Source organism: Thamnophis sirtalis, unplaced genomic scaffold (assembly GCF_051295495.1).
Source record: "Thamnophis sirtalis isolate CommonGarterSnake01/CBP01778 unplaced genomic scaffold, rThaSir2_p1.2 scaffold_4, whole genome shotgun sequence".
In the NCBI taxonomy this organism is placed as follows: Eukaryota; Metazoa; Chordata; class Lepidosauria; order Squamata; family Natricidae; genus Thamnophis; species Thamnophis sirtalis.
The window spans coordinates 120,337,661-120,364,884 of record NW_028261384.1 but is presented as its reverse complement, the minus strand read 5'-3'; the positions used below and the strand labels follow the sequence as shown (position 1 = coordinate 120,364,884).

The 27,224-nt window shown below is 45.8% G+C and overlaps 2 protein-coding genes and 1 long non-coding RNA gene across 5 annotated transcripts in view; 1 reads left to right on the top strand and 2 right to left on the bottom strand.

The window, feature by feature from the left end:
• Positions 1 to 254: 254 nt before the first annotated feature.
• On the bottom strand, positions 255 to 7,130 carry FIZ1 (FLT3 interacting zinc finger 1). 3 transcript variants are annotated; one of them, XM_087713966.1, is made up of 3 exons: positions 6,986 to 7,130; positions 5,592 to 5,704; positions 255 to 4,473 (listed from the first exon to the last, which is right to left on the bottom strand). In XM_087713966.1, exon 3 carries the CDS (start codon positions 4,456 to 4,458, stop codon positions 3,007 to 3,009), a length of 1,452 nt encoding a protein of 483 aa, XP_087570092.1. In that variant the 5' UTR covers positions 4,459 to 4,473; positions 5,592 to 5,704; positions 6,986 to 7,130; the 3' UTR covers positions 255 to 3,006. The 3 variants fall into 3 exon arrangements, with proteins under 3 accessions (XP_087570092.1, XP_087570091.1, XP_087570093.1); XM_087713965.1 differs by having other exon boundaries at positions 255 to 5,704; XM_087713967.1 differs by lacking the exon at positions 5,592 to 5,704.
• Positions 7,131 to 8,866: 1,736 nt separating this feature from the next.
• LOC148046331 (uncharacterized) lies at positions 8,867 to 12,316 on the top strand. The gene is made up of 2 exons (XR_015696495.1): positions 8,867 to 10,248; positions 11,487 to 12,316. It is a non-coding gene; the product is annotated as an uncharacterized LOC148046331 (long non-coding RNA).
• A 2,176-nt stretch (positions 12,317 to 14,492) lies between these two features.
• Positions 14,493 to 27,224, bottom strand: part of LOC148046330 (sacsin-like) — a 36,069-nt gene continuing 23,337 nt past the window's right edge. Inside the window, exon 6 of the mRNA XM_087714678.1 lies at positions 14,493 to 25,510. Within this exon, the coding sequence (XP_087570804.1) occupies positions 14,748 to 25,510 (10,763 nt within the window). The 3' untranslated portion in view covers positions 14,493 to 14,747. The remainder of the gene's footprint in view (positions 25,511 to 27,224) is intronic.

The window sequence follows — 27,224 nt, the reverse complement described above, 5'->3', positions numbered from 1 at the left end:
TTGGCAACTTAAAGACTTTAAGCACTGGCCGAGGAATTCTGGGAGTTGAAGTCCACAAGGCTTAAAGTTGCCAAGGTTGGAGATCCCTGTTCTAGCCCATGGCTAGAGTTTAGGTTAATCCCACAGACAATTCAGACAAAAAGTAAGCTCACTGCTGTGTATAAGCATGCTGTCACTTGAACCTTATGCCTGGAATGACAAACATCAAGGGGGGGAAAGATAGTTGCATTAAAAACTGCAAATGCTAATCCATATGTATATGATTCAGGTTTAATATAATGGTAAATTAACAGAAATACAATACTGGCCAGCCATATTGGAAAATACTTCAACCAGCTAACCTAGGTGATGGCATATTTCACTGCCCAAGTACTACTGATGGATTCCCCCACTCTCTTGTGGTTAATTATCTTGAGACCTACGTTGAAGTAGATAAGCTTTCAAGCAGAGGACAGGTAAAGTAGACCCCTTGGCCAGAAGAAATGGACAGGTTTTGTTTCCAAAACATAAGCAAATACCCACATGTGCACTTATTTTGTTTCAATAAAACATAATACAGAAATGCCCAGATACAAGGCTTACATTCCACAGAAGATAAGGAACTGGAATTTGGTCAGGAACGTAAGTTTATCAGTTGTTCAAGGAGCTACCAAGGACATAAAAAATGAGAAGAAGAAGAAAAAAAAGAAAACCAGGAGAAGATCCAGCTGTTAGTCAGCAAATAATTCCATATTGGGAAGGGTAAGGGCTACTCCATCAGAATCAGTGGTGGGTTGCAGGCAGTATGCCCTGGTATGGGTGTACTGGAGCCTGCCCGGAGCACAGGGTACCGTTCCAGTATGGTGCTCCGGAGGGCCCGCCCGCCCACCGTCCTAACATGCCTTTAAACTTTTTGGCGCTTCCGCGCATGGCACATACAGCGCCTGCGCAACACTCCACCGAGCAGATGGAGCGTTGCAGAGGCTCGCGGAGTTGTTGCTGGAGGGTAAGATTGCGTGCATGCACGCTCACGCTGCGCACATTCACGTGGAGGACGCTGGGCCCATTGCAACCGGTACAGTTGCAACGGGATCCGGAACCCACCACTGATCAGAATCCAGAATTTGTAGGGAATGGAGAAATGAGTCTGCCCAGCCAGGAAGTCTTATGGATGGCAGCAGACAGGCAAGAGTATGGAGCAAAGGCAACCCAGTGTTAGGGTTGTAAGCTTCAAGAACATACAACTCTTCACTATGTTCTAATTTCTTGTTTAAAGCCGAGGTGACCAAATCTTGGTAAGTTTAAGGTATGTGGACTTCAACTGCCAGAATTCCCAACCAGTCCACATGTCTTAAAATTGCCGAGGCTAAATATCCCTTATTTAGATAATTTGCCTTGCTTTTTAGCTTGTTCTCCATTGCGTATTTAATTATTAAAATGTAAATGTGAGCTTTCCTTGTTCCCAGGCCATCTCAATCTTTAAGATGCTACTAGGCACCTAACAAAATTAGCAGTTTTAAATATCATTTTGAAATTATACAGAATCTTAGGCCAACTCAAAATTTCACCCTTCCTACAGCCAACCATGAAGGAGAAATATACCAGCTCCTCAGTATTACCTTAAAATGACAAATGCTCTTTAAATTATTTTGTTAAACTTTGCCTTCTATTAAATACTAAGTTTCTTTGCCCTGAAACTTCACACCAAAGCAAAGGCACCTATTTGGCCCTTACACAATTTTCAGAAAGGAATAGAAGTGTCCTAAATGAGCATTCTTCTGGCTGATAAGTTAAAACGAGGAGAAAACATTTCATATCATAAGATTAAAAATGTGAAACAGAATTCACCCTTCTCAAGCTGCACCAGTGTCCCTCGTAAAATTGTTGATGTGAAGAAACTTTGGACGGTGTGTGCTAGAAATGCTGGTGGGAGCTGTAGGAAAAATATGGGAGATAAAATATATATAAAAGGCTGATATTTGGAGCAGAGGGGGGAAGAGACAGGCTGCTAAGTTTTGTGATTTTTTATTACATCAATGGTGTGAATTATTTTTCAATACCTAATATCCCTTTTCTAATATCCCTTTGGTAGCATATATACTGTGAAGTAAAAGTTCTCAAATCTTGTACTAGTGGCTTTCTCTAAATCAAGTTGAACCTTTTGGGGGATTCTCAATAAATTACAATGCATACCCTTATGACATAAACATGTTACTCCTATTTAACCTTGGAAATAATGGTTATTATGAGGGGACATAAGATTTCTCTACCTTGAGGAACAGAAAGTACATCTAACCGTAGTCCTATCAAGGACAGAATGGCAAAAGAAAAAGGAAAGAAAATTACACAGACTAAAGAATGATGCATGTTAGATTTGTGCACATTTATCTTTTTGGCCAATTGTGCTGCCTTTTAGTACAAGATCCCAGTACTAAAGTGATTGGGAAATACTGATGGGTGAAGAAGTACTCTGCCTCTTTAAATATCCAACAAAGTTTCCTCATTCTTTGGAGAGAGAGAATGGCTCTGCCCCAAAGCTCTTTCTCCAGGATCATTGGCCAAAGTCATTTCAGCACTGTTAAGCTCACCCAGACATAAGTACCTTCAGGCATTAGACACTTAAACCAAGGGGTTTTTCCTGTTATACCTTCTTCCCGTGCTCTGAATATTCCTGTTCTGAAATCAAAAACTTTCTGAAACCGATCAGGGCAATAAACAGGGAGATATTCTTCTCTCCCTGACACACCTTATAATTTGCCAAGCATGTACAATGTATTCTATTAACAGTAGTGGAACATTGGTAAATAATAATAATAATAACAATAATAATAATAATAATATTTTTTATCCTTTCATTTCAAGTCCTTGCCCTAAAGTACTGAACTAGGAAGGAGGGTGAGGGCAGGCAGAGTTCGAAAACATCAGGCAGAAGTCTACCTCCAAAACGGGAACATCTGTGGCTGCCACTGTGGGATGGCGGTAGTGCTGGGGAAGGAGGGTTATTCTTAGGAGTTCAGGACAGCCCTCCTAGTCAATCCCTCGGTGCAGCTTGAGATGGCGGGAGAGGTTGCTCAGGGTGATGAACCCCTTGTGGCAGACAGTGCACTTGAAAGGACGTTCGCCACTGTGCAACAGACGGTGTCTTTTCAGGTAACATTCATGCCGGAAGAACTTCCCGCATTCAGTGCACTGGTAGGGTTTCTCACCGGTGTGCACCAAGACGTGACGGTCCAGATCTCGAGGACTGCGGAAGAATTTCTCACATTCGCTGCACTTGTAGAGTTTCTTGCCGGGCTGATTGGGGAATGTCCGGAGATCCAGCTGGGGCAACAGGTGACGTTCTAGTTCGCTGCCCGGGCCTGGCACTGGGGCTGTGGACACAGCGTGGCTCAGCTGGTGCTCCTCCAGGGCCTGCAAGTTCACAAAGGGCTGGCCACAGATGCCACAGGTGAAAGAGGGCTCGCCTCCATGTGCGGTCAGATGAGCTGCAAGGGTGCTACTGTTGGCAAAAAAGGTTCCACACTCGCACTGGTACAACGTGTCCGGAGGACGAGTATCAGGAGAATGGCAGGATGGGCAGCCTCTGCTGTGCTGCTTTTCCTCCTCCTCCTCCTGCTCACCTCCTTTTGGCTGTTCCTTCATGCCCTTCAGTTCCAGCATCCGCCCATCCCTCTTCTGAGCTTTCTCGGAGCAAAGCTGGCACGGCGGGGGCCTGTCCTTGGCATGAGTGAGTTTATGGCGTTCCAAGAGGGACGCAGCATTGAAGTCTCTCTCGCAATCTGGACATTTAAAGGGTTTGATGTCGGTATGAGCCAGCCAATGACGGCGAAGTTCAGAGGCTAGCTGGAAGTGCCGCCCGCAGGCCCCACAACCAAAAGGGGCAGCCCGGCCTCGGCCAGCAGCGCAAAGGTGCCCCAAGGGACTCTGCTCTTTGCCGCAGGCCAGGCAGCGCGGAGTAGGCGCTTGAGGGGCTGCGGTGGCAGGAGATGCCCGGTGCTGGCGCTTGAGGTGGCGGCCCAAACTGCTGCGGGAGGAGAAACGAAGCTCACAGATATGGCAGCAGTACGGCTTCTCTCCAGTGTGGACCACCTGGTGGTGAAGAAGCCCTGTGGAGTCCCGGAAGCCCTTGGGGCACATGGTACAGCGGTAGGGGCGCTCCCCAGTGTGACTCCGGATGTGGTTCACCAAGTTGAAAGAATGCTTGAAGCTCTTGACACAGTGAGGGCACTGGAAAGGCTTCAGTTCGGTGTGTCGAGCAAAATGGCGGCGCAGGTCCGAACGGTAGCGGAAGCTCTTGTCACATTCGGAGCAATGGAAGGGGGCTCGGGGGCCTGCTCCATTGACCGTCAAGAGTGAGGGGTCGTCTTCAGCATCTGAGTAGAGAACAGCACATTCTTCCTCAGTTCCAGGGGCCGTCCGAACTCCTGGAGCCTCCTGGGAATGCTGGCCCTCTGGCCATGCTTCAACATGGCTCTCCATCTATCCAAAGTAGTTCTAGAGAGCAGTAAGAAGAGAGCCAGAGCTGAAGGACTTCACAAACAGTTGAGTTCAAATCCCCAATAAGGACAGCTCCCTTCTCCCAATGTACAGGTAACCCTCGACTTATGATCGCAATTGGGAATGGAATTTTGGTTGTAAGTCATTCCGGTCACATCAATGGAACCAAACCTTATTTTTTACCATTTTGTAGTGGTTGTTAAGTAAATCCATACTCCCAAATGTGGGGATTTTTTTGCCAGAAACTGTCGCAAATCACAGTCGCATGACTTTAGGACATAGCAGCCAATGTAAACCAGCTTCCAAGCACTGGAAATGTTGCCATGTGACTGGGGGAGGGGGGATTTTATGATGGCTTAGTGGTGTTTTGCGGGCTGATAGCATCCTTTCTAAAGTTGTCATAACTTCAAACAATTGTTAAAACAATTGGTCTTAAGTTGAGGACTACCTGTAAACCCATCATCTGGACCAATAAATGACTGTTAAAAAGTAATAAAAATTTTTTGGATAGTTCATTGAAAAGCTTAAGAAAATATGGTAGGAAGTTCTATACATGGAATTAATTTGAGAGTCCCTTCTCTTGTTGCAATCATTTAATTAAGGTAAGGCAGAAGTTAATGCTTTTACTCCCAAACAATGGAAACAAGTCAACGTTTAAAAAAAAAATCTGAATACTTGTTAATGCCATCAGATTTCCTAAAGTAGCATATAATATTAAACATAAATGTAGGAAATCTTCAGTGTTTATTTGTTCCTGGCTACAATAAATGAATTGATGCAGGAAAATCTTGGTATAATAGGACACTGTAGAAAGTCAAAATTTTCTACAGAGCAGTACCACAGAGAGTTGTGATGTTGGAGAAAAGTTAACAGGTTTCAATTCCTCATTTTCTTGAATGGAATTAAGGGTTCTAGGTTTGTGGGGCACACACAAAATCACACACACTTTATTTTGTGCTTACAAGGTTTAAGCACGAAGCAAATCCTTGCCCTTAAAGTGTCCGGAAGGTCTCATGCTATTCAACCAAATTTTTTTCATCCTATACCAGGGAGATTCTAACAGCTGTTTTTCTTTCAAAAGTTGAGGCTTGAAGTTTCCTATTCAGGATATTCACCTTTACACCAACTACAGTCTTCTAACAGATGCACAAGAAGAAAGAGAATAATTTATGAAGTGAGATCTTTGCTGTCTTCCACAGTTATGTACATCGAAGGGGGAGGGGAATAACTGAAAAGGGACAAAATTTTAAACAATGCCTAAATAAACACACACATGAAATATTAATTTTGCCTAAACAAATCACACTTTCTTAAGCAGCCTTTCCAAGCAGTAGAAAAAATATTTAAGAAAAGAACAAAACAAGACCATTTATTCTTTTTTTGGGGGGGGGGGAGAATTCAAAGCCCCAGCCTCCCTATGTAACTTCTGCACTTCACCTTTGCTGGTTATGCTTATGCTCTTAACCGTGGTAACTTGAAGATGTGTGCACTTCAACTCCCAAAATTCCCCAGCGGATATCTGGGATTTGAAGTCCACACATCTTCAAGCTTGCTAAGGTTGACAAACACAGGTGAATGCTTTTTCTATCATTAACCCACTGGGAGGGGGGGACGACCCAAAGTCAATTTAATACTTTAAAGCAACAATGGCCTAGAAACCAGAAGCAGCATGAAAAACTGGCTGGGTGACTTCCAGGCAGACCCTTCCTTTCTCAGCCCAACCCACCTCACAAGGTTGTTGTTATGGGGAAAAGAGGAGAAAGACTGCAAACCAAATTCTGGGATCGTGACCACCCACACTTCTTATCTGAAGGAATCCACCCCTTTTCTCTTCTTGACCTCAAACGAAAAGACCCCTCAAGTCCTTCCTTTGTGCTGAAGATGCCAAAAAGTGTTTTTTGCACCCTTCCCTGTCCCCCATAAACACACACACCCCCACCCCAGCTCCTGGGCTGCAGTTTGCCTAACCTCCAGCTAAGCACGGCCAGCTCTGGTTTTCCCAGCCGGTTGAAGTCCAACTTTTGTCTAGACCAGCGTTTCCCAACCTTGGCAACTTGAAGATATCCGGACTTTTAACTCCCAGAATTCCCCAGCTGGCTGGGGAATTCTGGAAGTTGAAGTCCAGACATCTTCATGTTGCCACGGTTGGGAAACGCTGGTCTAGACTCCCGACAGAATTGGGGGCGGCGGGTGGGGGGGAGGAATTGAGGGATCCTTCCTACTAGCTCATAGTTTTTAGACCAGGATCCCTTTGCTGTTCCCTACAGCGCTTTGAGGGTCGTAAGTCTCTTGCAGGTATCCTAGCTTTGCCTCTCTGCACAGGCACTTTTGGGGAACCCAGGATCCGAACTCTTGACTCTGCAAACTCTCTCTCTCGCTAACTCTCTCCCCCCTTAGCAACCCAGGCGCCCCCCTCCCCTTGTTGCTCCATGGGCTAACTAGAGGCACGGGGGGGGGTGTTTCTCCTCTCAGTCCCCCCCCTTCTCCTCCCAACGTCTACAGTACTCACAACTTCTTATCGGCGCCGACATTTTAGTGAAGGGCAGATCCTTCGACGGGCGGCGACAGGGAGCATCTGCCCTCACACACCCCCTCCCCCAGAAGCTGATTAAGGGGTTCGCCGCGAGGAAGCATTGACCTCTGGCGACAGTCACTCTCCCCCCACCCCACCCGCCAATCCAACCTCAATGGAAGTTAGCAGGATGCTCCTCCCCCGCTCCTCCCCCATCTTTTCTGTGGGCAAGGAGGAGCAGAAGCGGCATGTTCCTTGTGGGCAGGTGAACAGAGTCTTCGCCACGGCGCCATTTTTTATATAGCTAGTGTAGGAATTAAGAACTGTCTCCTTTAAGAAACTACCTCATGGGTAATGTAGGCAGAGACTGCCTTGTGGGAAATGTAGTTCCATAACATGTGATCACATCTGTGTTTCTGATTGGACACTGGGGCATTCTGCCCTGTGCAAAGTTTATAGCCGGTCAGTTTAAATGCCTTTGTGAACCGGAATAGTAGTGTCTGTATCTCTGCTCAACACAAAATCATCATCTTTTACACCACATGATGGGACAGATTATGGAAAATCAAAAGTATCTTAACACTAAACTGTAAGTTTTGCTATTAAAAATGCCTGATAATAAACTTGATTTGAATTCCTAAGCTTAACTGCATGTCCCAGCAAGCCTACAACGCCAGAGGCAGAACAGTAAATAAATGTTGATGTTTTTGCTCCCTTCGAGTAAAAAGATGATGTTATTTTGAGCTCCCCTCCAGTAAAAGGACTTTGAAGTTGAATCCCAAACTCCATTTGCATTTTAACTGAGAACAGCTGCCTGGATTCCCCCCACCCCCTCTTGGAGCAAAGAGAAACATCCCCGTTTCAGTGACAAAGGCTGATTAATTCTCCTGAAATGAAGGACTTTGTTGTGCTTAAGAAAGTGTGCTAAAAGGGGGCCAAGAGCTGAATGAGAGAAGCATCCTCTACAACCTAGCTGGCTCAATCTGCTCTGAAAAGTCTGTTTTTGTTTGTGGAAGAATGATTACAGGCTGGACTCTTGTTTCTCCTCTGGTGTACTGAGAAAGCAGATCCTGCAGAGTTAGAAAAGCATGTTTCCTCTCTCTCCCTCTTTGAAAGCAAGGTCAACTTTGTTTCTAATTGAGCTCCAGGGGAAGGGACCCAGGAATCGCATGATAAAGCAATCCCCCACCCCCTTCCCAACCTATCCAGTCTGATGTGCTGTTATTAAGACCAAACGCAAGTGGCTTGGAGGCAAACAGCAGCCTAACAAAGAGAAACCGGGTGCAGTGAATCAAAGCAAATTCCAAGCCTTACTCCTTAAGTGGTTGTAAAAGCCTCATGGAAAGGTCTCCATGGAAACGGAATTTGAATAAGTAAGAGGTCAGCTAGCCCAGATCCAACCTCCCAAGTCCTTTGAACTTTACTGATGAGTTGTCCTGGCAACAAGAGACAATAAAGAGGCCCCAACAATCCCACCTTCAATTTACTTTGTGTGTGCAAAGCCATCTGGCAGTTGAATGGCCACAAGTCAGATGCAGTCCAGCCGAAAGGCCTGCAGTTATGACCTTGTTGATTTGTTACTATTGTTTATGAATTATTGGAAAAAGGCACAACCTCTTTCAGAAGTACCAAGCTAGCAAGATCCAAGACTGGTTCCAAATCTGGGTAAAGATCCTTAGGAATTCCAAAACTGGAGAGTTAACTTGCAACCCTCAACAAGGAAAAACACCATTACCAATCACTCCAAACATTAGTCACAAACAGCGCCCTCTGGTGGCTCCTCTACAAACTAATCCAGTATTTTACGTCAACACTTGCAACGCATCCCAGTGGCTAACATGTGAACTGCGCCTTGCATCTACAAAGTTTTGCAACGCACCCTACTGGCTGACACATGAACTGTACCTGCACCTACAAAGTTTTGCAAGGCATCCTAGCAACTGACAAGTGAACTGCATCTGTATCTCCAAAGCCTTGCAACGCACCCCGGTGGCTGACATCTGAACTGCGCCTTGCATCTGCAAAGTTTTGCAACGCACCCTACTGGCTGACACATGAACTGTGCCTGCACCTACAAAGTTTTGCAAGGCACCCTAGCAACTGACAAGTGAACTGCATCTGTATCTCCAAAGCCTTGCAACGCACCCTAGTGGCTGACATGTGAACTGCACCTGCATCTCCAAAGCCTTGCACCGCACCCTAGTGGCTGACATATGAACTGTGCCTGCACCTACAACTTTGCAATGCACCCTAGCAGCCAACATGTGAACTGCGCCTGCACCTACAAAGCCTTGCAATGCACCCTAGTGGCCAAAAAGTGAATTGAACTCAAAAATTCATAACACATAGAAGAAATTTCCTGAACTAATCTTAGTCATAGAATCTTCTCCAACCATGGCAGAAGAGTCAGACATGCCGAACCCCATGCCTAAACACAACACAAACTCAGTATTGGTTGTCTACAGCGAACAAACAGAGCAATAAACATGATCAGCCTGCAGAGCTGCAACCTTTGTCTGCACCCTGACAAGATGAAATTGCACAGAACCTTCTTGTAGAAAAATACCATCTGTCCTCGGCAACCATGTCTACTTTTACGGACTGTGCCTGTTTGAACCAATGGGAGGCCACTGATCCTGATCCCACCAAATCCGTAGGGCACACCTTACCATCTCTCCCAGCATATAACCCGAGGGCAGAATGGCAACTTTGTCAGAGGAAGGCAAACTTGGCATCTAGAGGGGTAGTGAATTTCTCTGACACACCAGGCCGAGAATATTGGGTGTGGAGGCAGATCTTCCAACATGCTATCCGTGCCGAGAAGATAGAACCTGACGATGAGATCATACATATGATGGCTTGGCTAGGCCGAAGGTCTACACAATAGCTACACTTATCTGAATGATGCAGTCAAAGCCTGTGAACACGCTTGGAAAGTACTTGATCGACAGTTTGGTTTGTCCATGCTCATGGAGTCCTCACTCTTGAAACAGGTCGTTGAGTACCCCAATATCAGTACGAATGATCCTCAGGAGTTTTGGAAGTTTTCTACCCTCCTCTCGGAGTTACGGGCCACTCAAGAGGATCCCAAAACCAAGGGATTGACATACTTTGACAAGTACAGCATACAGAACATTATCATCAGAAAACTCTCAAGACGGTTCAATGATTGATGAACCGATCTGTGTGACGCTTACAGGAAGAATAATTAAGACAATGATCCTCCCTTTACTACACTTGAAGAATTTGTTGCTGATCAGGTAGAGCAATGCACCGACCCTCGAAAGCAAGGTCATTGGGATGACTACCCCCCAGGTCCAAAAAGGGCTGGCCATAGTGCTGCTGCGATCAAGAGCCCAATGCAGACCGCAAGGGAAAAAACATTTGTGTCTCTTTCTCTCTCTATCCCTCTACCTACCTATCTACCTACCTACACACACTCTCTCTCCCTACCTACCTACTGTATTTCTCTCTATTTCTATTTCTCCCTCCCTTTATCTACCTACATACCTACCTAACTACTCTCTCTTTCCCCCTACCTATCTACTGTATTTCTCTCCCTATATTTCTCTCCCTCTATTTCTCTCTCTCCATCTACCCACCTACGCACGCACACTCTCTCCCTAGCTACCTACTATGTTTCTCTCTCTCTTTCTCTTTCTCTTTCTCTCTCTCTCTCCCCTCCCTCTACCTACCTATGCACACTCTCTCTCCCTACTGTGTTTCCCCCAAAATAACACAGGGTCTTATTTTATTTTGACCCACAAAATATGGCATTGGTCTTATTATCGGGGGGGGGGGTCTTATTATTTTGGGGATGCAGGAGGCAGCAAGCATAGGACTGCATGTCCTGTCGCCCCCATCGCCTCCCCTCCCTGTTCTTTGCACCAGCTGAACGGCTGGCCGCACTGCTCTGACGTGTCCTGTCACCGCCCTGCGTTGGGTTGGGCTTTCTTTGCGAGGGGGACAATCTGAGGAGTGAGAAATTTAGGAAGCCTGGGTTGGTGTGGGGCAGTTTCTCCAGTGAAGCATCTGATTCATCCCCAGTGGTGAGCTTTTTGCCTCCTCTCTGCCCTGGCTTGGAAGCTGCAGAGGAAGCCTGCCATGCTCGGCGAGTGGGGGAGAAGAGACGACAAGAGAAGCCATGTCTCACTTCACGCCTCTCACTTCTCCCCCACCCCACTTGCCACCCCTCTCGCTAAAGAGACGGTGGGGAAGGGAGGCAGCCTTTGTAAAGCAAAATTATAAACACTTAACCTTTTTTATCCCTTTATCCCTTTTCATATTTGTCCTTTATTCCCCCCCCCCCCCACTGTACTGTACATATGGTCCATGTTGAAGTGCATTGAGACAGTTGCCAGGGGTGACAAGATGAGGTTAGTTTTATAACTTGCTTCAGAACCCCTCCCTTCATCTGGCACTCCAACCTCTTCATTTAGGGGGCAAAGACAAGATTACAGAATCCCTTCCTGAAATGTTCCTTTTCTCCCTTTTTTAGGTGTGTATGGACCTCTGATTACAAGCCTCCACTGCCTTGTGACTATATCCATTACTGGAAAAGGCTTCAGGAGTCAACCTCCAGGCAAAATCCGGAGCCGGAGTCATGGAAGCAGTTCGTGACTCTGTACAACCAGGTTCTAGTAACTCCTGCAACACAGCTGGAACCGATCGTATCAGCTCTGCCATTCGATTGGACTATTTCAGCAACATGGAGAGGGGGGATCTGCTGCTTGGGTAACAGTCTATCGTCCATATTATTCTACCCAGGCCTCGTGCCCTGGAGAGGACACTCCAGCTTTACCTCTTTCCAGAGCACGGCACCATAGGCTTGTGAAAGACAAATGGATGCCAATGCAGTGGACTTTCAACAACAATTGAGTCCAAAATTTATGTTGCTAAGTGAAACATTTGTTAAGTGAGCTTTGCCCCATTTTACAAGCTTTCTTGCCACAGTTGTTAAGTGAATCATTGCAGTGGTTAATAACATTGTTAAGGGGATCTGGCTTCCCCATTGACTTTGTCAGAAGATCACAAAAGCTGATCACATGATCTCTGGACACATCAACTGTCATAAATATGAACTGGTTACCAAGCATTTTGATCATCTGACCATGGGGATGCTACAAATGTCACGATGTGAAAAAGGTTCACAAGTCACTTTTTTTCAGTGCTGTTGTAACTGAATGGCCATTAAATGAACTGTTGTAAGTTGAGGACTACTTGTGTAGGAAAATTTTGGGTTGACTGATCATGTACACAATGGGAACCATACAAGGACAAAATAAGCTTTATCCTCCCCTCTTTTGCTTCATTAAACATGGAATTTGCCATCTGCTCTTATTCTGATGTCTAACAAACAGGCCTTCCTCATTTATGAGTGAATGTAAAAATAATAAAAGTAGGATGTATATATCAAATAAATAAATAGGATTTCATGAGCTCCAGCTCACTTCCTAAGATACATAAGGTGGACTGAGTAGGGTTCTAATTGGGATGACTCTGGGTGGGGCAGATAGGGTAAAAAATGTTAAATGCAGATTAGATGTAGGGCAGATTAAAAGCATTTTATCAATTAGCAACTTCATGGAAAAACCCAATATATTTGCTGAGGATGTGTGGGTGCCTGAAACCATTTAATGTGAGCTTAGAATTTCTCTCGTCAGTGGCATTGTTGAAGTTCCTTTGAGGCTGGTGGGCAGGGGTCTTTCAAAGCCCACTTTGAGCTACTTCAATGTTGTATGGACCTCTGGGACATTTCACTCACAAACTAATTTCCCTAGATACTGGCCAATCTGATGGTAGATGAAACAGGAAGGCAACAGCTACTGGCCCCCATTATGTCCACATAGCCCAACATCATTGTTAATTGGAGCATGATTTGACCTTGTTGGGTATTCAGAACATTTGAGTTTAGGAACACTTGTTTTTCCAGAGCAAGTAGAAGCCTTGGGACCTCACCACAACATGGCTAGGAAATACAACCCCTACATCACACAAGGCAGTGCGATATGCAACCTTGAAGCTGTTGCTGCCCTCAACACCACCTATTACAGGACATTGTGTTAACAGCATGAACACCATACCCTAAAAAAATTCAAAGTTTCTGTTGCACCAGTTAGCAGACAATGACACTTGTGGTGAGGGAAGGCTGCTCAATCACCATTCAATTCTTGGCAACGTGAAGTAATGGTAGCTGGACAGGGATATCAAAAACACTTGCTCCTAGGCTAAAACTCAGGCAACTTCTATTGTTTAGTGCCAGTGCAGGATGACAGCTCCAATATACAGCCCTGCAGATGTTTATTATTTATTTTTTTAATAAAAATTTATAGGCTGCCCATCTTACCTCAAGGTAACTTGGATCGCTGTAATCCATTTGTTGTGCCTTTCGCTGAATAACCTGATTTATTTTGACAAGGTGGAATTGGTTATAGTCCAATCTAGGATTCCTTAAGGCCAATCTTAATTGTACCGCACTAGTTAATGGTGCACTAAATAAAATCACTTGTACTGCTAAAAATTATAGTATTAATTGCTATCTTCACTAGAAATCAGAAGACTGGATTCTGTGTTTTCAATCACATCTCAAACTCCCAATTGCAAAACTATAATAAATCTCCAGAAGGGCCAAGCAGGATTACACTTTTTCACTGTCAGTTGATCCCAAATGGTTGTGAAAGAGTATGTGAAATGCAAATTCCTGAAATGCAAATTCTACCCTGTAGCCAAATCAAGATGTGCAATAAACTACAGACTACCTTTCTGAATGTATATTAAAAAATACGTACACACATCCCTGTAAATAGAGAACCAAAATGTAAGACATTTCGATATAGATAGTCCTCAACAACCATTGAACAACCAGCAGCAACCAGTGGTGCACCACTGGAAAACCTGAAGGACCAGATGAGGGACAGATCATGGGAAGAAATTATTTTGACAAGAAGAATCCACACCGACTTGTTGCCACATTCTCACTTAGTCATGACGATTTCTGTAAGCGCATCCATTGGGGAAAAAACACTGCCTATTACTTCTAGTTATTGGGTACTGACGTCAACTGGGGGTTGACCTTATAGAACATTGATGGCTAACCTTTTTCTAAAGGTGTAATAAAACTGTGTATGCAGGCTATTGCGCACATGCGTGTGCCCACCCAACCTTGCAGGTGCAACCCCAACCTACGCAAGTTACTCCCCTGCGGGGGAGGGGGTGTCACCCTACCCAGGCTCCGAGGGTTTCCTGGAGCCTGGGGAGGGCCAAAACGGTCTCCCTCGGCCCTCCGAAAGGCCAACAATCCTCTGGCCGGCATGCACACTGGAGCCAAGGGCTGTCATGCCAGCAAATAAGGCTCTGCGTGCCACCTATGGTACGCGTGCCGTAGATTCGCTGTCACGGTTATAGAAGAATCAAATGGGGATAAAGAGGAAATGAAATCTCTATCAAGGAACCTATGGCTGTAATAATTCCCTTTGCTCCCCTCCATAAATATACAATTCATTACTTATTTTAGAAAATGAAGTTTATTGAAGCAATTTATTAAAAGGCAAATAATTTCAGCATGAAAGAATATGCATACTATTTTCATAGACACATTATTTTACCATCTACCAAAAAAAAACCAGGTTCTCTGATTGTTCTAAAGAACAATCTTTCTCATTTTATAGCAACTATCTGCAAATTTTCTTTACAGGCACTGCTGCATTACATACACAATGGTCTTTCGCAGCTTTTAATATTTTAATATTTCCAGATTTATTTAGCGGTCAAGCCAACTCTTTACCATGTTTAAGATCTCCCAAGCTAACAGTAGCACATCCTGCTCTTTGCAGGCAGAAAAGGCCTCATGAGGAATGGTGGGAAAAGTGTGATATTTGGGATACTGTGTTACCTTGTCATCCACGCCGTGCTTCCTGAGCATCTCTATCTTCTCAGGGAGCTTAGCCAGCTCACATCCATAAGATGCTGCCTTGTCAGCCAGCTTTGGAAGAGAGAGATTCCTCTCAAAGCTGCCTCCCTGATTGTACTCAACTGCTGTCAGTGTCTTCTCCATAGCCTGGAAAACCATATAAAGCAGCCATTCAGTGCTGCCATTTCCAGCAGTGCTGGCTGCTACCTGCAGATCACATTCTGCTTGCCGGAGCCAACGCTTTGCCTCTAGGAAATTCCAGTGCTTTGGCTGTGATCTTGAAGAGTTTGGTCCACTCTGGTGATAGTATGACCAGAAATTGTAATTGCTGCATCCTCCCCCTCTCCTTCTTCCTCCTCCACCACCTCCTCCTCTTCCAGGTGACCTTTGGCTGGTAAATTCATAGTGCTTCTGTTGATGTTGATGAGCTTGCTCATCCCATTGACTCCAACAGTCTGAGAAGTTTCTACGATGGGAATTGCTACTTTTGGATCCTCCACCGGAGCCATTTGACCACATTCCCTTCTCCATCTCCTTGATCTTTTCTTTAAGGTACTTGAAGAGTTCGTTAGCAGAATCTTCTTGACTGAGATTTTTATCTGGGTGATAACGCAGATATAATCTTCTAAGGGCTTTCTTCTTCTCCTCTTCTGAAAGTCTCCAAACTTGAGCTAGGCACTCATCTATCTCTTTCTTGACCTCGTTCAGTGGCCGTTGATGCCAATACTCATTCATATCTGGTCTTACCAACTGGGCAGCATCAGTGGAACCTAGGGGCACCATAACCATTTTATTTGAACTGGAGACTGGCTTATCTCTCTTGAAGTGGTACAAGTCATACGCAGTCACTTCTTCTTGCCGACCTCCTCCCAAGTCAATGCGGTATGTGTGTATTTGACCAGCACCATTCTTCTGCAACTCAAGTACTTCAAGGACAACAGCATACAGGTAATGCTCGTTGGGTTGGGAAGAATCCAGGTAGCCCACATAATCTCCCTTCACAAAGGTATGCAGAATGCTCATATCCAGGCTGTCGTACCATTCCTCAGGGATGTCTTCTCCTGGAGGGGGAAGGTCATAAGCCTTTAGGTTTGCCTGCTGACACAGGGGCACTCTGTGCTTCTCTAGGACTGCAGCAATATCTTTAGGTTCCTTGCAAGCTAAAATCTCCATGAGAATCCCTGTAGCATTCTGATGAAGTTTTTCTCCCAAAAGCATATTAACTTCTTGACTTAGAACTGAGAAAATATGGACTCCCTCTTGCACACTCATGTTTTCCTGGTGCGTAAGGTAAATCTTTGTCATGTCATCTGGCAATCTTGCAACATACACTGTCTTGACACGTTGAGTTCCTTCCAAAAGTTCAGTGTTGTTGTGGACCATTACAGTGAAGAGCTTTTCATAGCACACCACTTCTAGCTGATCTGGAGAGAAGAGTCCATCATTCATCTCTTCTATCTCTGTTGCACTCTGCCATTTCAGTAGTGCAATCAACGCATTCTGGAATTCAAGAGAAACCAGAAGTTCTTTGAGACTGTTCTGAAACTCACAATGTTCCTGATAGAAGCACAGTTTCAGAGAAGACTCTTCTAGTTGATCTTCAACAATGTTACGGAAATACGTGGGGCGAAGGTTTTTAGGTAGGAAGCGCAGAAGTTTCCACTGCTTATACTTGTCCGCTGATATGGAGCATTCAGAGAGATCGATCAGAAAGCGAAGTCTGTTTTTCAAAGCAAGGGGTTCTTGGCCAGATTGGTAGTGGCTAAATACTAAAGTGTTTGATGGATATAACTTCCCATCAATGCAAGGGAGATAAAGTTCTTGAAGCTTTGAGAAATCTATTGGCTCTTTTGCTTCTTCCAGGAGCTGGAAGAGGAACTGAGTAGCTCTGAGTACTGCTTTAGAAAGATTGGGTTGCAGTTTCATCCGTTCTGTAGTCTCTTCATAGATCCTGGCCAGAACGCTGGCATAATGATAGATGGTTGCCTCAGTTTGCACTCCAAACTTCTCAAAGAGATCTATATATGACCCTAACCTGGACGGCAGTAAGTAGAGGTATGGCCGAAAGTCATCTGAGCGCTGCAGATGGACCACCACATATTCTGCCTCAACTACTTCATTATCATTTGTCAGTATCACAGGAAGTCCTCTAAGGGAATTCACATCTATTTCTTTCTCATCTGAGAGGAATCTATACATTAATTTTAGAACTTCTGCCCGGGTTTCCTTTTTTTCTGGGGTATCACAGGTCACTTGACATACATTGCTCAAATTTTTCAACACCACTTCGGTAGGTAATTTGCATATCACTCCGAGTTTTTGAAGAACATCCTGCTCTTTTTTGCCTACATAGTCATCAAAAGAGAAAGTAACTGCTGATGTCCAAAAGAGTTCAACCCTTCTTGAACAGTACAAAGAACCGTGGGGTGCCACTGGAGCGTTGTAAGGAGCGTATGGCAAGTGAAGCCTACAGAGTTTATCATTGATGACACGTGGTACAAGGAAACGGATCTTGGACAATTTTGCCAGGAAGGAATTAGACAGCTCATTTTCTTTTCTGGAAAAGAGGTATTTCAAGAGTGTTTTACTTTTTTTTCTGACATTTTTAGAAGTGGCATCCCTGCTGAATGCCTCTTGTTCAACCTGGGCAGCACATTTTAAAAAATCTTCCTCAGAAACCACGTTCTGCAAGCCCAGGTGCAATAAAAAACCCTTCACGTCCCATATTTCAAATGGACGCATTGAATCATAAAATTGCTGTGGTACAAATCGAGCGCCCAATCCCAACTCTTTAAAAATGTCACCATCCTGATAGAAGTATGATACATAACGCAGCACATTGTCCTTATCCCGAATGAAGGCAAAAGACTTGAATGTTGACACCACAGCTGCTTTATGAGTCTTGTAGTCTTCATTATACTGTGACTTGATGCTGAACAGCAACTTCAAGGCTTCCAGTACTTGGGCTTCAGGAAGACTGGGTACCATAGGCAAAATCTGCATAAACTGTTGGAAATCATTCAATTCTTCAATATCCAAGCACTTGCTCACACTTCGATTCCAAAGGGTGTCCTTCAGTAAAACAGTCCTTGCATCCATTTCATAAAGTTCCATAAAGTTCTCACAGAGCTTTGGATTTTTGGATACCAGGCGATACACTTTTTCATATGAAACTAACGATACATATTTTCCTTGATATGTCTCAAATACAGGCAAAGCTTTCAGTTTTGCTAATGATCCTCGATTATTTAGCTTTTCAAGATTCCCACAGAGGAAGTACAAGAGTAAACAAAAATCCAAGGGTTCGAGTCTATCCCAGTATAAGCTACTGTGGATAGACAATTGTTCTAGTACTACCATAGGGTCTCCAATCTTTAGCAGCTCTGGATAGATGCAGTCTATAGTCAACGCTGGAGGCAGCAGGGAGGAATCTATTTTGGCAAAGCCCAGTTGATGAAGAATTTCACAAACTGGGCTTTCGTTATCAGGCATCAATGTACCAAGGGATTCAAGAGGAATCAACTCACTGGAACCATGGACAGGGAGCAGAGTGCACCCTCTGAAGAGGGCAATGAAATTTTCAAATAACTGGTTCATTTCTTCCTTCTCTGAGACACAGATTTGATTTTCAAAGAACTTCCACACTTCCTTTAACCAGCTCCTCTGGCTTTTGTGATCATTGCCCCAGCTATCCAGTGTCAGCATCTCCTGGATGTAAGCCACAGATTCATGTAGAGTAAATTCCTTCAGGAAACCCATTTTTAATAGAAGCTGATTTACAAAGGTAGAAAAGCAGTGCTGCCGATGCTGGAAAAGCTCAGAAACCCCGATATTCTCATAAACAGGTTCTTGTTGGCTGAAACATCTCAGTATTTCGTCATTGGTCATCAGTAATGGAAGTCCTTCCACGCAACTCACATCATCAGGACCCAAACCACTTAGAGAAAAGGTTAGGAGAGCAGAGCAGTTGGCACGATTCTTTAGAGCAGTCTGATTTATAGGGAATGGTAAGACATTGAGCAGACTTTTCAAAAAATGACAGAGGGAAGGAGAATTGAGAGTCAGTACATCAATTTCTGCCATGACAAATTGCTTATGTATCTCTTGTAGCTGTTTAAAGGCAGGGATCAAGTTCATACCCAGCTCCTGTAGCGTGCGCTCAAGAATTTCATCCTCTATTCTCTCCTCCAGGAAATAGGGGTCTCTATTGGAATCCTCTGCTCTGGGTGCACTCCAACACACACTTATCGTTTCACTTACTTGTCCATTTTTGTAATTAACATTTTTCTGATAGACTGGCAACAATGGAAGCTGGTCTTTGTGAATCAGTTTATACAGATGGATCACTAGGTGCTGCCAAACAGGGGCTACATCCTTGGTCACAATTGGGAAATATTGCAAATATTTCAAAGCAAGATGATCATTACAAGCCTTCAGAGTGTAGAATTTCAATGGCTCCCTCCCCAGTGTCTGGCACAGGTTTTTAAGTAACTGGCCATATAGAGGGGCCAGCAGAAACTGCATGAGTAACTTATTCCAGGTTGAACTGACATCCTCTTCACTGAGGTCCTTCCGCAAGTCACGCCGAGCCGAATCAACAGCAAAGTTCCCATTGACATGGATGGGAAGGCCTGTCCTTCCTGGCAGAGGCAAGGTGCAGAAAGCCCTCCCACATGCTTCTCTATTAAGACAAGCAGCCACACCACCATAGGGGAGGAGCATGCCCTCTATGGTCTCTGTGCTGTCCATTCCAATTTGCCTTCCAACCCACCAGGTGCTGGGATCACACGAGAGATTAGTGCTGATCTTCATTTTGTAGAAGACGGTGACTGGTTTGCTCATCTCCAGGCCTCCTGCTGCAGCTGCCTGTTGCAGATGTTTCTGGTACTCCAGCATCCCAGTCTCCCCTCCTTCAGTTTCAACCCGCAACAATTCTTTGGGACTCGTGTCTTTCTCCTCCATTACAGAGAAAATTACAGTGCGGATGTGATTGAGGAACATCATGAGGCATTCTGCATCTTCTTTAAGAGCCTCCAGCATATTCTCCATATATTTCTCAGACACTGAATTCTTGCAAATTCGAGAGGTGTCCGCCCCTGCAGGAGTACGCAGGGGCAACCGGAAAAGTGTGCCCTGTTTCAGCTCAAACACGTCAGGCAAAAAGGTGTCATAAACATCCAAAAAGGTATCTCTGAAATCGTTTGTGAGGTTGTACTGTGCACCAGGTGAGACCTCATCGGATTCTGGGAGGTAAAGTAATGTGGGGTCAAAGACACACAGTGTTCTATCCCCTGTGACAAACGCAGGGCAGTCTGTCAAATGGTAAACAGTGTTGAATCCCAGACCGTATTTTCCTACAGCATCCTGCCTTCCTCCTTTGCCGCCACAGCCTAGGCGCTGGATCCCCTCAATATCGCTCATTTGGAAGGTCCGGTTGTTATAGATGCAGAGGGCTGGGCCTTGAAGGGACTTCCACGCATCGCTGAAGACACGCTCTGTTGGATGCTGGCGGCGATCCCAAAGGAAATGGATGACGCTCGCACCAGAATCGTCAGCGTTCTGCAGCAGCTCCTTCAGCACATCCTGTGAAGAGGAATACTCCCGGAGGATGTTAGACAAGCGGGTACACAGGTCTTCCTTAGCTCCAAAATGTGTGCTCCAAAGAGAAGGCGTCAGGATCCGGCACCTCTCCAAAGCACGGTGCTTTGAGGTCGACATGCCGCAGCGCACAGCAATTTCTCGTGGAATCCTATGATGGCAGAACGGTGTTCCACTCTTACGTGGGAGCCATGGAGTATCATCAAAAAGCAGCTTAGGCAATTGTCGTAGGATTTTGTCCTGGTCTGGGAAAAACATTTTCTGGGACAAGTAAGAATCCAGTGGTTGATTTTCTGGCAAAACTCCAGCAAGCCCTGCATTGATCAAACTAAGTACAATTATTAGTTGCTCTACAGAAAGAGGCTCTCCAGCTGCATCCTTGGCCAGGGTTTCCAGGACAGAAGCATAATCATCCAAGGTAAATATGTCACGCAGACCGATACACTCCCACAGATTCTTTTCTTGCTGATACTCCTCAGGCAATTTGAAGAGGTATGGCGTAGCATCAAAAGCCAGATTGTGAGCCACTTTACACACCGGCACAAACCCAGCACTGACCAGGATGAAGGGGAACATCTGTGCCCTTTGCGCCACCTCTACTCTACTTTGATTGTTCTGGACTACATCATTCAGAAAAGCATAGCAACTTTGTACCATCTTAGCCAGCTTTTTCTTAGAGAGAGCATTGGAACAAAATGACGCCTCCTCCAGTTGCTTTAGCACTGTCCCTACAGGTGGTTTGCATTTCACTCCTAGGAATTCCATTACCTCTGTAGAGAGCTTGGCGCTTTCCCCAAGAGCTTCCTTGTCCAGGATTGGTTCAATCAGGTGTACCAAGGAATACTGCTTGTGGTGGTAAATCTCACTGGGACAGCAGATTTTATGCATATTCCCAGGAAATACTGCCGGCAAAAAGGGAATATCTCTAAACAAAACCTGGGTAGTATTTCCGTAACTTTCCTGGAGATGGCCATCAAGGAGTTCCAAGATGCAGCAGATTCTCCGGCATGCTTTGTCAGGGTTCTGATGCCACAAAGCTTCCACAGTTCGGGCTCGGCTGATCAGTTCCTCCATTGCCACCCAATCTTTGGTCATGCCAAGTTGTTCCAAGCGTGACAGCCTCTCCGGCTTCAGAAACTCTTCACCCATAGGAAAGCAGCCATCATCAGGACCGTAGAGAGGTGCCACACGGCCCCTTGGGTGTACAAGTTCTTTAATAGTTTTCAGCGTTTTATTTGGAGTAGTAGGGATGCAAGGAAGGGACTTCAGGCGCTCATTCACCCTGGCATCGTTCATGTCTAGGGCATGAAGAATCAGGGCATTACGATCAGGCACTGCAAGCTTAGCAAGATTGGGTAAAACAAGCTCCCGAAGGAACCGTGCCCAATTATAAGTGTTTAGCATTGAGCTGTTTCCCGAGGTGTAGATTTTGAAGCTTGATTTAACTTTCTCTGGAAGAGAAACTGCAATCTGTGGTTCTGGTAAGAGTAACGAGAAGGCTCTGACTGCTATAGAACTCAGTTGCGTCTCGCAAATGATATCGTCATCCAAAATGCAAGCATGATTAAGTGGGCGCCATTTTTGTCCATCAGAGAAGAGAGCTGGCTGCTCCCCATTTACTCCATCAATTAGTGCTTGATAGAAGGCTTTGGCTACTTCAGTGAAAGGATCCTTTATACTGTATACATCAGGCCAAAAATCATAATACTTGTAGTCCTCCAGCAGTTCTTGTTTGTACATGTCTCGGAGCTGAGTTAGTGCCCCAAGCAATGCAGCTGCCACCGAATCTCGTAGCAGTGCTGTGTTCCACTGGCCCTTTTCTGTAGTGTGCCAGAGTCCTTTGCGATTGCTAAGCACCGCGAAGGGGGCTGTGAGATGCAGTGGGAGACCTGATTCAATGGGAAGAGGTAAGAAGCAAAAGACACGGCCTTTAAAACCACTTATATCTGGGAGCCATCGTCCAACGGTGGTACTAGGCCGTATTGGCAATGCTACCCTAGCAGAAGGCGGCAATAAATGGGTACCCTTTTGCCTTCCCTTTCTGAATAGTTCCTTGGCTTGTCCATTAGCTGAACATGAATGGAGCAGAAAATGCTGCGTGTCCACAGCTGACCGCCATGTTGTTCTCAATTGTATAATAGGAAAGCCCATCTCATTCAGTACTTCTCTGCTTACTATCGCCAGTGGCTGGACAGCTTCTGGAGAACTGGAACCATGTGCAAGGCAGGAGAGTGATAGCTCCTGCACATTGTGTAGGAAAATCAGCAGGTACTGGGACATCTCCTGGAAGCCAGTTTCTAGTCCTTTGATCCGCATGCGTCCAAATGGCTCAGAGCAGATCTGAGATTCTTTGGCCTCCTGTTCGGTGCGGAAAGGCAAACGGATAAGAGTGCCTTGATATTTCTCCCCAATTCGACATCCAAAGATCCCTCTGAAGGGCCCAAATTGCTCTGGAAACGAAGCGGCGACTTTGGAGGTTAATTTCAAACGGATGCCCGGTCGGGCTGAACCACAGATATGTTTTTGGAGATGGGTGATATTGGGATCAAAGATGAGGATGGTGTGACCACTGAGAAGGAAAGGCACATCAGTCATGTGGTAGACAGTGCAGAAACCTAGGCCAAAGCGGCCAATCTTGTCCTCCTGGTGCTCCTTGGTGGCAGCACCTAGTTGGGTAATGTTGGAGAAATCTGCCTCAGTAAACAGTGCATCGTTCTGGGCCCAAAGGGCTGGGCCTTGGCAGGCAGCCATGCCAGGATCCAGAAGTCCTTTAGTAGTGTCATGTTGCCGGAGGTCTATTAAGAAGCGGCAAGTCCGAGCCCCAGCATCTTCGGCATTCTGCAGCAGTTCCTGAAACACGTCAGCATCCTGGCTGTACTCCCGAAGGATGTTACGGATCCGGAGAGTGATGGGCTCTGAAGGCCCCCAAGCTTCAAACAGTTCTAAGCCTGACAACTTGGTACTCAGCATCTCCACTCCAAAGAAAGCAGCTGTGGCAGAAGAAACAGATTCATGCACCGAAAAGGGTAGGTCTCCTCCCAAATCAGCAAGGTGGGCACGATCCATGTCACAATACAGTGCTGAACTGGCAGGGCGAAGAGCAAAACCAACCAAGCCTACGCTTTGCACAGGTATAAGCATTTCTTCTCCCCCGTGATAACTTTGATTGCTAAGCCAGTCCAAGGCAGTGATGAAGAGGAATAATTCAGCCTGCGTACCCCCTTTTGGTCTGGCATTGATTTGTTGTGCCAACTTACGAAGAGCCCGGTCTACATCTTCCTCGCTGGGTGACTGCTGGACACCCCATATTGCAAAAAGCAGCCTGTATTTTTGGAAATCAGGAGGAACTCGTGGCATCAGGAGCGCAAAATCCAAATCGTTAGGAAAGGACAGTACCACATCTGCTGGCCACGAGAAGCCGTTCCCATTCCACACTGAAGGGCATGAGGGCGGATGTTGGAAATTAAAGAGATTCTGTTGCATGTGTTGATAGATGTTACACAACCGTTCAGTTATCCGGGGAGTCTCTCTAGAGCAATAGGCTTGTACCAATTCCGCTAAGTTTTCCATCACCTTTTCTGGAGGCGGTGAACATTCCAGGCCCAATTTTTCTGCAGCGTGGGGCCCAAAAGCATTTGTCAGTCCCATGACCTGTCCTACAAGAGCTGCATACTTCTCTGAGCGGATTGATTCAGGTGCTAGGAAGACTCCAGCTGGTCCACGTTTAGAGGAATTGATGGCAGGGACCCAAGGCAGGGACCTCAGCTGCTTTAGCATCTCAGGAGATAAGCACGACAGTAGAGGACTCTCGTTGCAAACCCGGATAAGGGCCTGGGATTTTGCCTTGGCAGTTGCCGTTTCACTTACATTCACTTCCTGTGCAGCGATTATTGCATCTGCTGGAGAGACAGCACCGAGCTCCGATTTCAGACCCAGCATACGAAGGATTCGCAGCACTGCTTGCTCCTGAAAGGGCCCTTTGGGAAAGCAGCTGGGTCTTAATAAAGCCAGCAAGGTGTGGTTCTCTGGGTCATAGAGATGACAGGGAGGGAGCAATTTTGTCGATCCGCAATCCACAAATGGAAGATCCCGGCACAAAGCTTGTAATTTTTGGCTCTGGTGAAAGAGTGTGTCTCCATTGTCCAGTAACCACAACATGAATTGCTTGGCATCCTCAGCCCGATTGGCATAGGACCCCTTCTTCATTGCTTGGACACACAGCAGGCACAGATCCGGCGTCCCCAGAAGCTTTCCACGGATTTTGAAAAGCAAGCTTCGTTCAGCTTCATTGCGACACAAGAGCACAGGCTCCGGGGTCAGGAGATGGGTAGGCACTGGTGGAACCAAAGTCTTTTCTAAAGCCAAATAATCTTGGGCTGATACCAAGCCTGGCTTGGGAGGAGGAAGAAGAGAAGGCATCTTGAAGAACAGTGGCAAATTAGTGAGGACTCCGATATCTTTTCGAGAGAATGAGGCAGCCGTAGAGAAAAAAGCACTCAAATTTTCAATTTGGCAGGCCGACAAACATGTCAGGTGGTTTTTTACATCTGCTAACCCCAGATGGACAAAGGCTTGTAATACATTGCTAGGTGTGGGCTCTAGAACATATTCTTCCAGCTGGTGGTGGGACCAATTGGAGTCCCATTTCTGGATCACGGTGCAGCCCAACACTTCCAAAATACTAGCCACCGCATCTGTCAAGCACTGCCCATTATGCCTCTGGAATATGAGGGTGGGTTGAGGCAAAAGCCGAGCCAACTGAATGCTACCAAGAGAACTGGAGAGAGGAGTCAGTGGTATGATTGGGCATCCCTTGAAGGGCTCCAGGGAAGAAGCATGGCGTGTCAGGAAAGTCCAGAAAGCAGAAAGCCACTCAAAGGGAGGTTCGTCAGGGTGCGCACCGGGCTTCCAAATAACAGGAACAGACTTGCTGTTCACCCAATTTCTTGGGAGAGCTCCAGGAAGAATCTTCTCAATGATGGCTCGATTCAAGGAGACCAGATTTTTGAATAGCCCTACAGAGACAGGAAAGACACAAGGATCAAATACCAATGTTTGTGCATCTCTGTCAGAGGAATGTCAATGGAGATTCCCAGTCATCCAGGGCCACGGTTGTCTCAAAGGTGCTTTTTCAAAAGGCAGCTGGAGGAAGAAATGTTCCCGCTCCTTCAAGAAGTCTCATCCGTTCCGACTGGATGGTGGGGAAGATGGAAGGATTCGTTCTGAAGTCAATTCTGGTTAGTTCTCACTTCAGAATTAATCTTTCTTTCCTCCCCACCCCTCCCAATCCAATCAGAACTGACGAAGCTTGAAGCGAAACATCTTCTTCAAGGAGAAAACAAAGTCCCATTGCCTTTTGGAAAAGCACCTTTGAGACATCTCAGCTGGAGCTAAATAGCTACAGAAGTATTTTTGGTCTGGGATAAAGGCTCTACTGCAGGGGTCTGTCAATGGCCTGAGATCACACTATTGTGGGGTCCTTGGAGGTCTCTTGACACGATTGTTTTCCCACAGACATTTCATTACCCAAGTAGGTAACATCTTCAGTGCCCCAAGGACCCCTTAGCACTAAGAACCTACAGTTCAACCCTGAGCTACAAATATTACCTTCTATAGGTACCCCACTATTTTTCCAGCTAATTGCAGCTGATGATTCTAACAAGCCCACCACAATTTCATTTACCCACACAAGCTCCTTTGACACATCAAGGCCTTGATCATAAAAGGGGTGGTCTATGTCATCGGACATGTATACGTCCAGAAGGGTCTCCCAAGGCAAACAGGCCATGATGGATGTACCAGACTAGTACCAATCACATCTTCCAACCCACATAGGACCAACTATTCCTTCCACATGCCAATACAACCTCAAAAACAGCCTTCATTCTCTATAGGCTGTAGGGCAACTACCCAGGGGTGGGCTGCTGGGGGTTTGCAGGGGTTCGGGAGAAACTCTAGCTAAGATTCTGTGCAGTTTGGACAACTCCCAAATCCCACTCCTGGGTGGCCCCGCCACACACACACCTCCCAGGAGTCCCCACATGACCCATTTTGGATGCAGGTATGTGCAGGGTGTGTGCAGAGGCTCGGGGAGGGTGAAAAACGGGCCTACTGGAAGTTCAGGAAGGCCGGAAATGAGCCCGTTTCCAGCTTCCAGAGCCTGAGAACGTTTTCGCCCTCCCAGACGCTAGAGAAAAGCCTCCGGAGCCCGGGGAGGGCAAAAACACCCCACCCCCATTGGTGCAAGAGGCCGAGTAGGAGACGTCCACCATGGCCACGTCCACCCAGCAACCAGACAGAGAACCCCTTGCTAAAAAAATTTAAGCCCACTCCTGGAATTACTCACTGAAGCAACAAGACCTGCCCGAACACAGAGGGTGTTAAGACATCAGCAAGTATTGCAGGCCCAATTGGCAAAAGAAAGCTCAGGATTGTATTGGTTGGAAACATGCGGAAGAGGCCTTCATCCTGCAGTGGCTAAAATGATGATGATTGATGATAGGAGGAGGAGGAGGAAGATTCTAACAGGAGAATGTGGATGTGCTGTTGGAATGTGAGTAGCACTTTTACATGCACTCTATGCCTGGTCCAAAATGGATCTGACAGTCTCACATACTTAAAGGACCTCTGAAGGCAGTTTGTGGCCAGAGGTCAAAGCATCTAGTTGACTCTATAATTGCCAGAAAGAGTCTTTGACTTCCTTCAGGAGGAAGTTTCATTTGCTCTTTG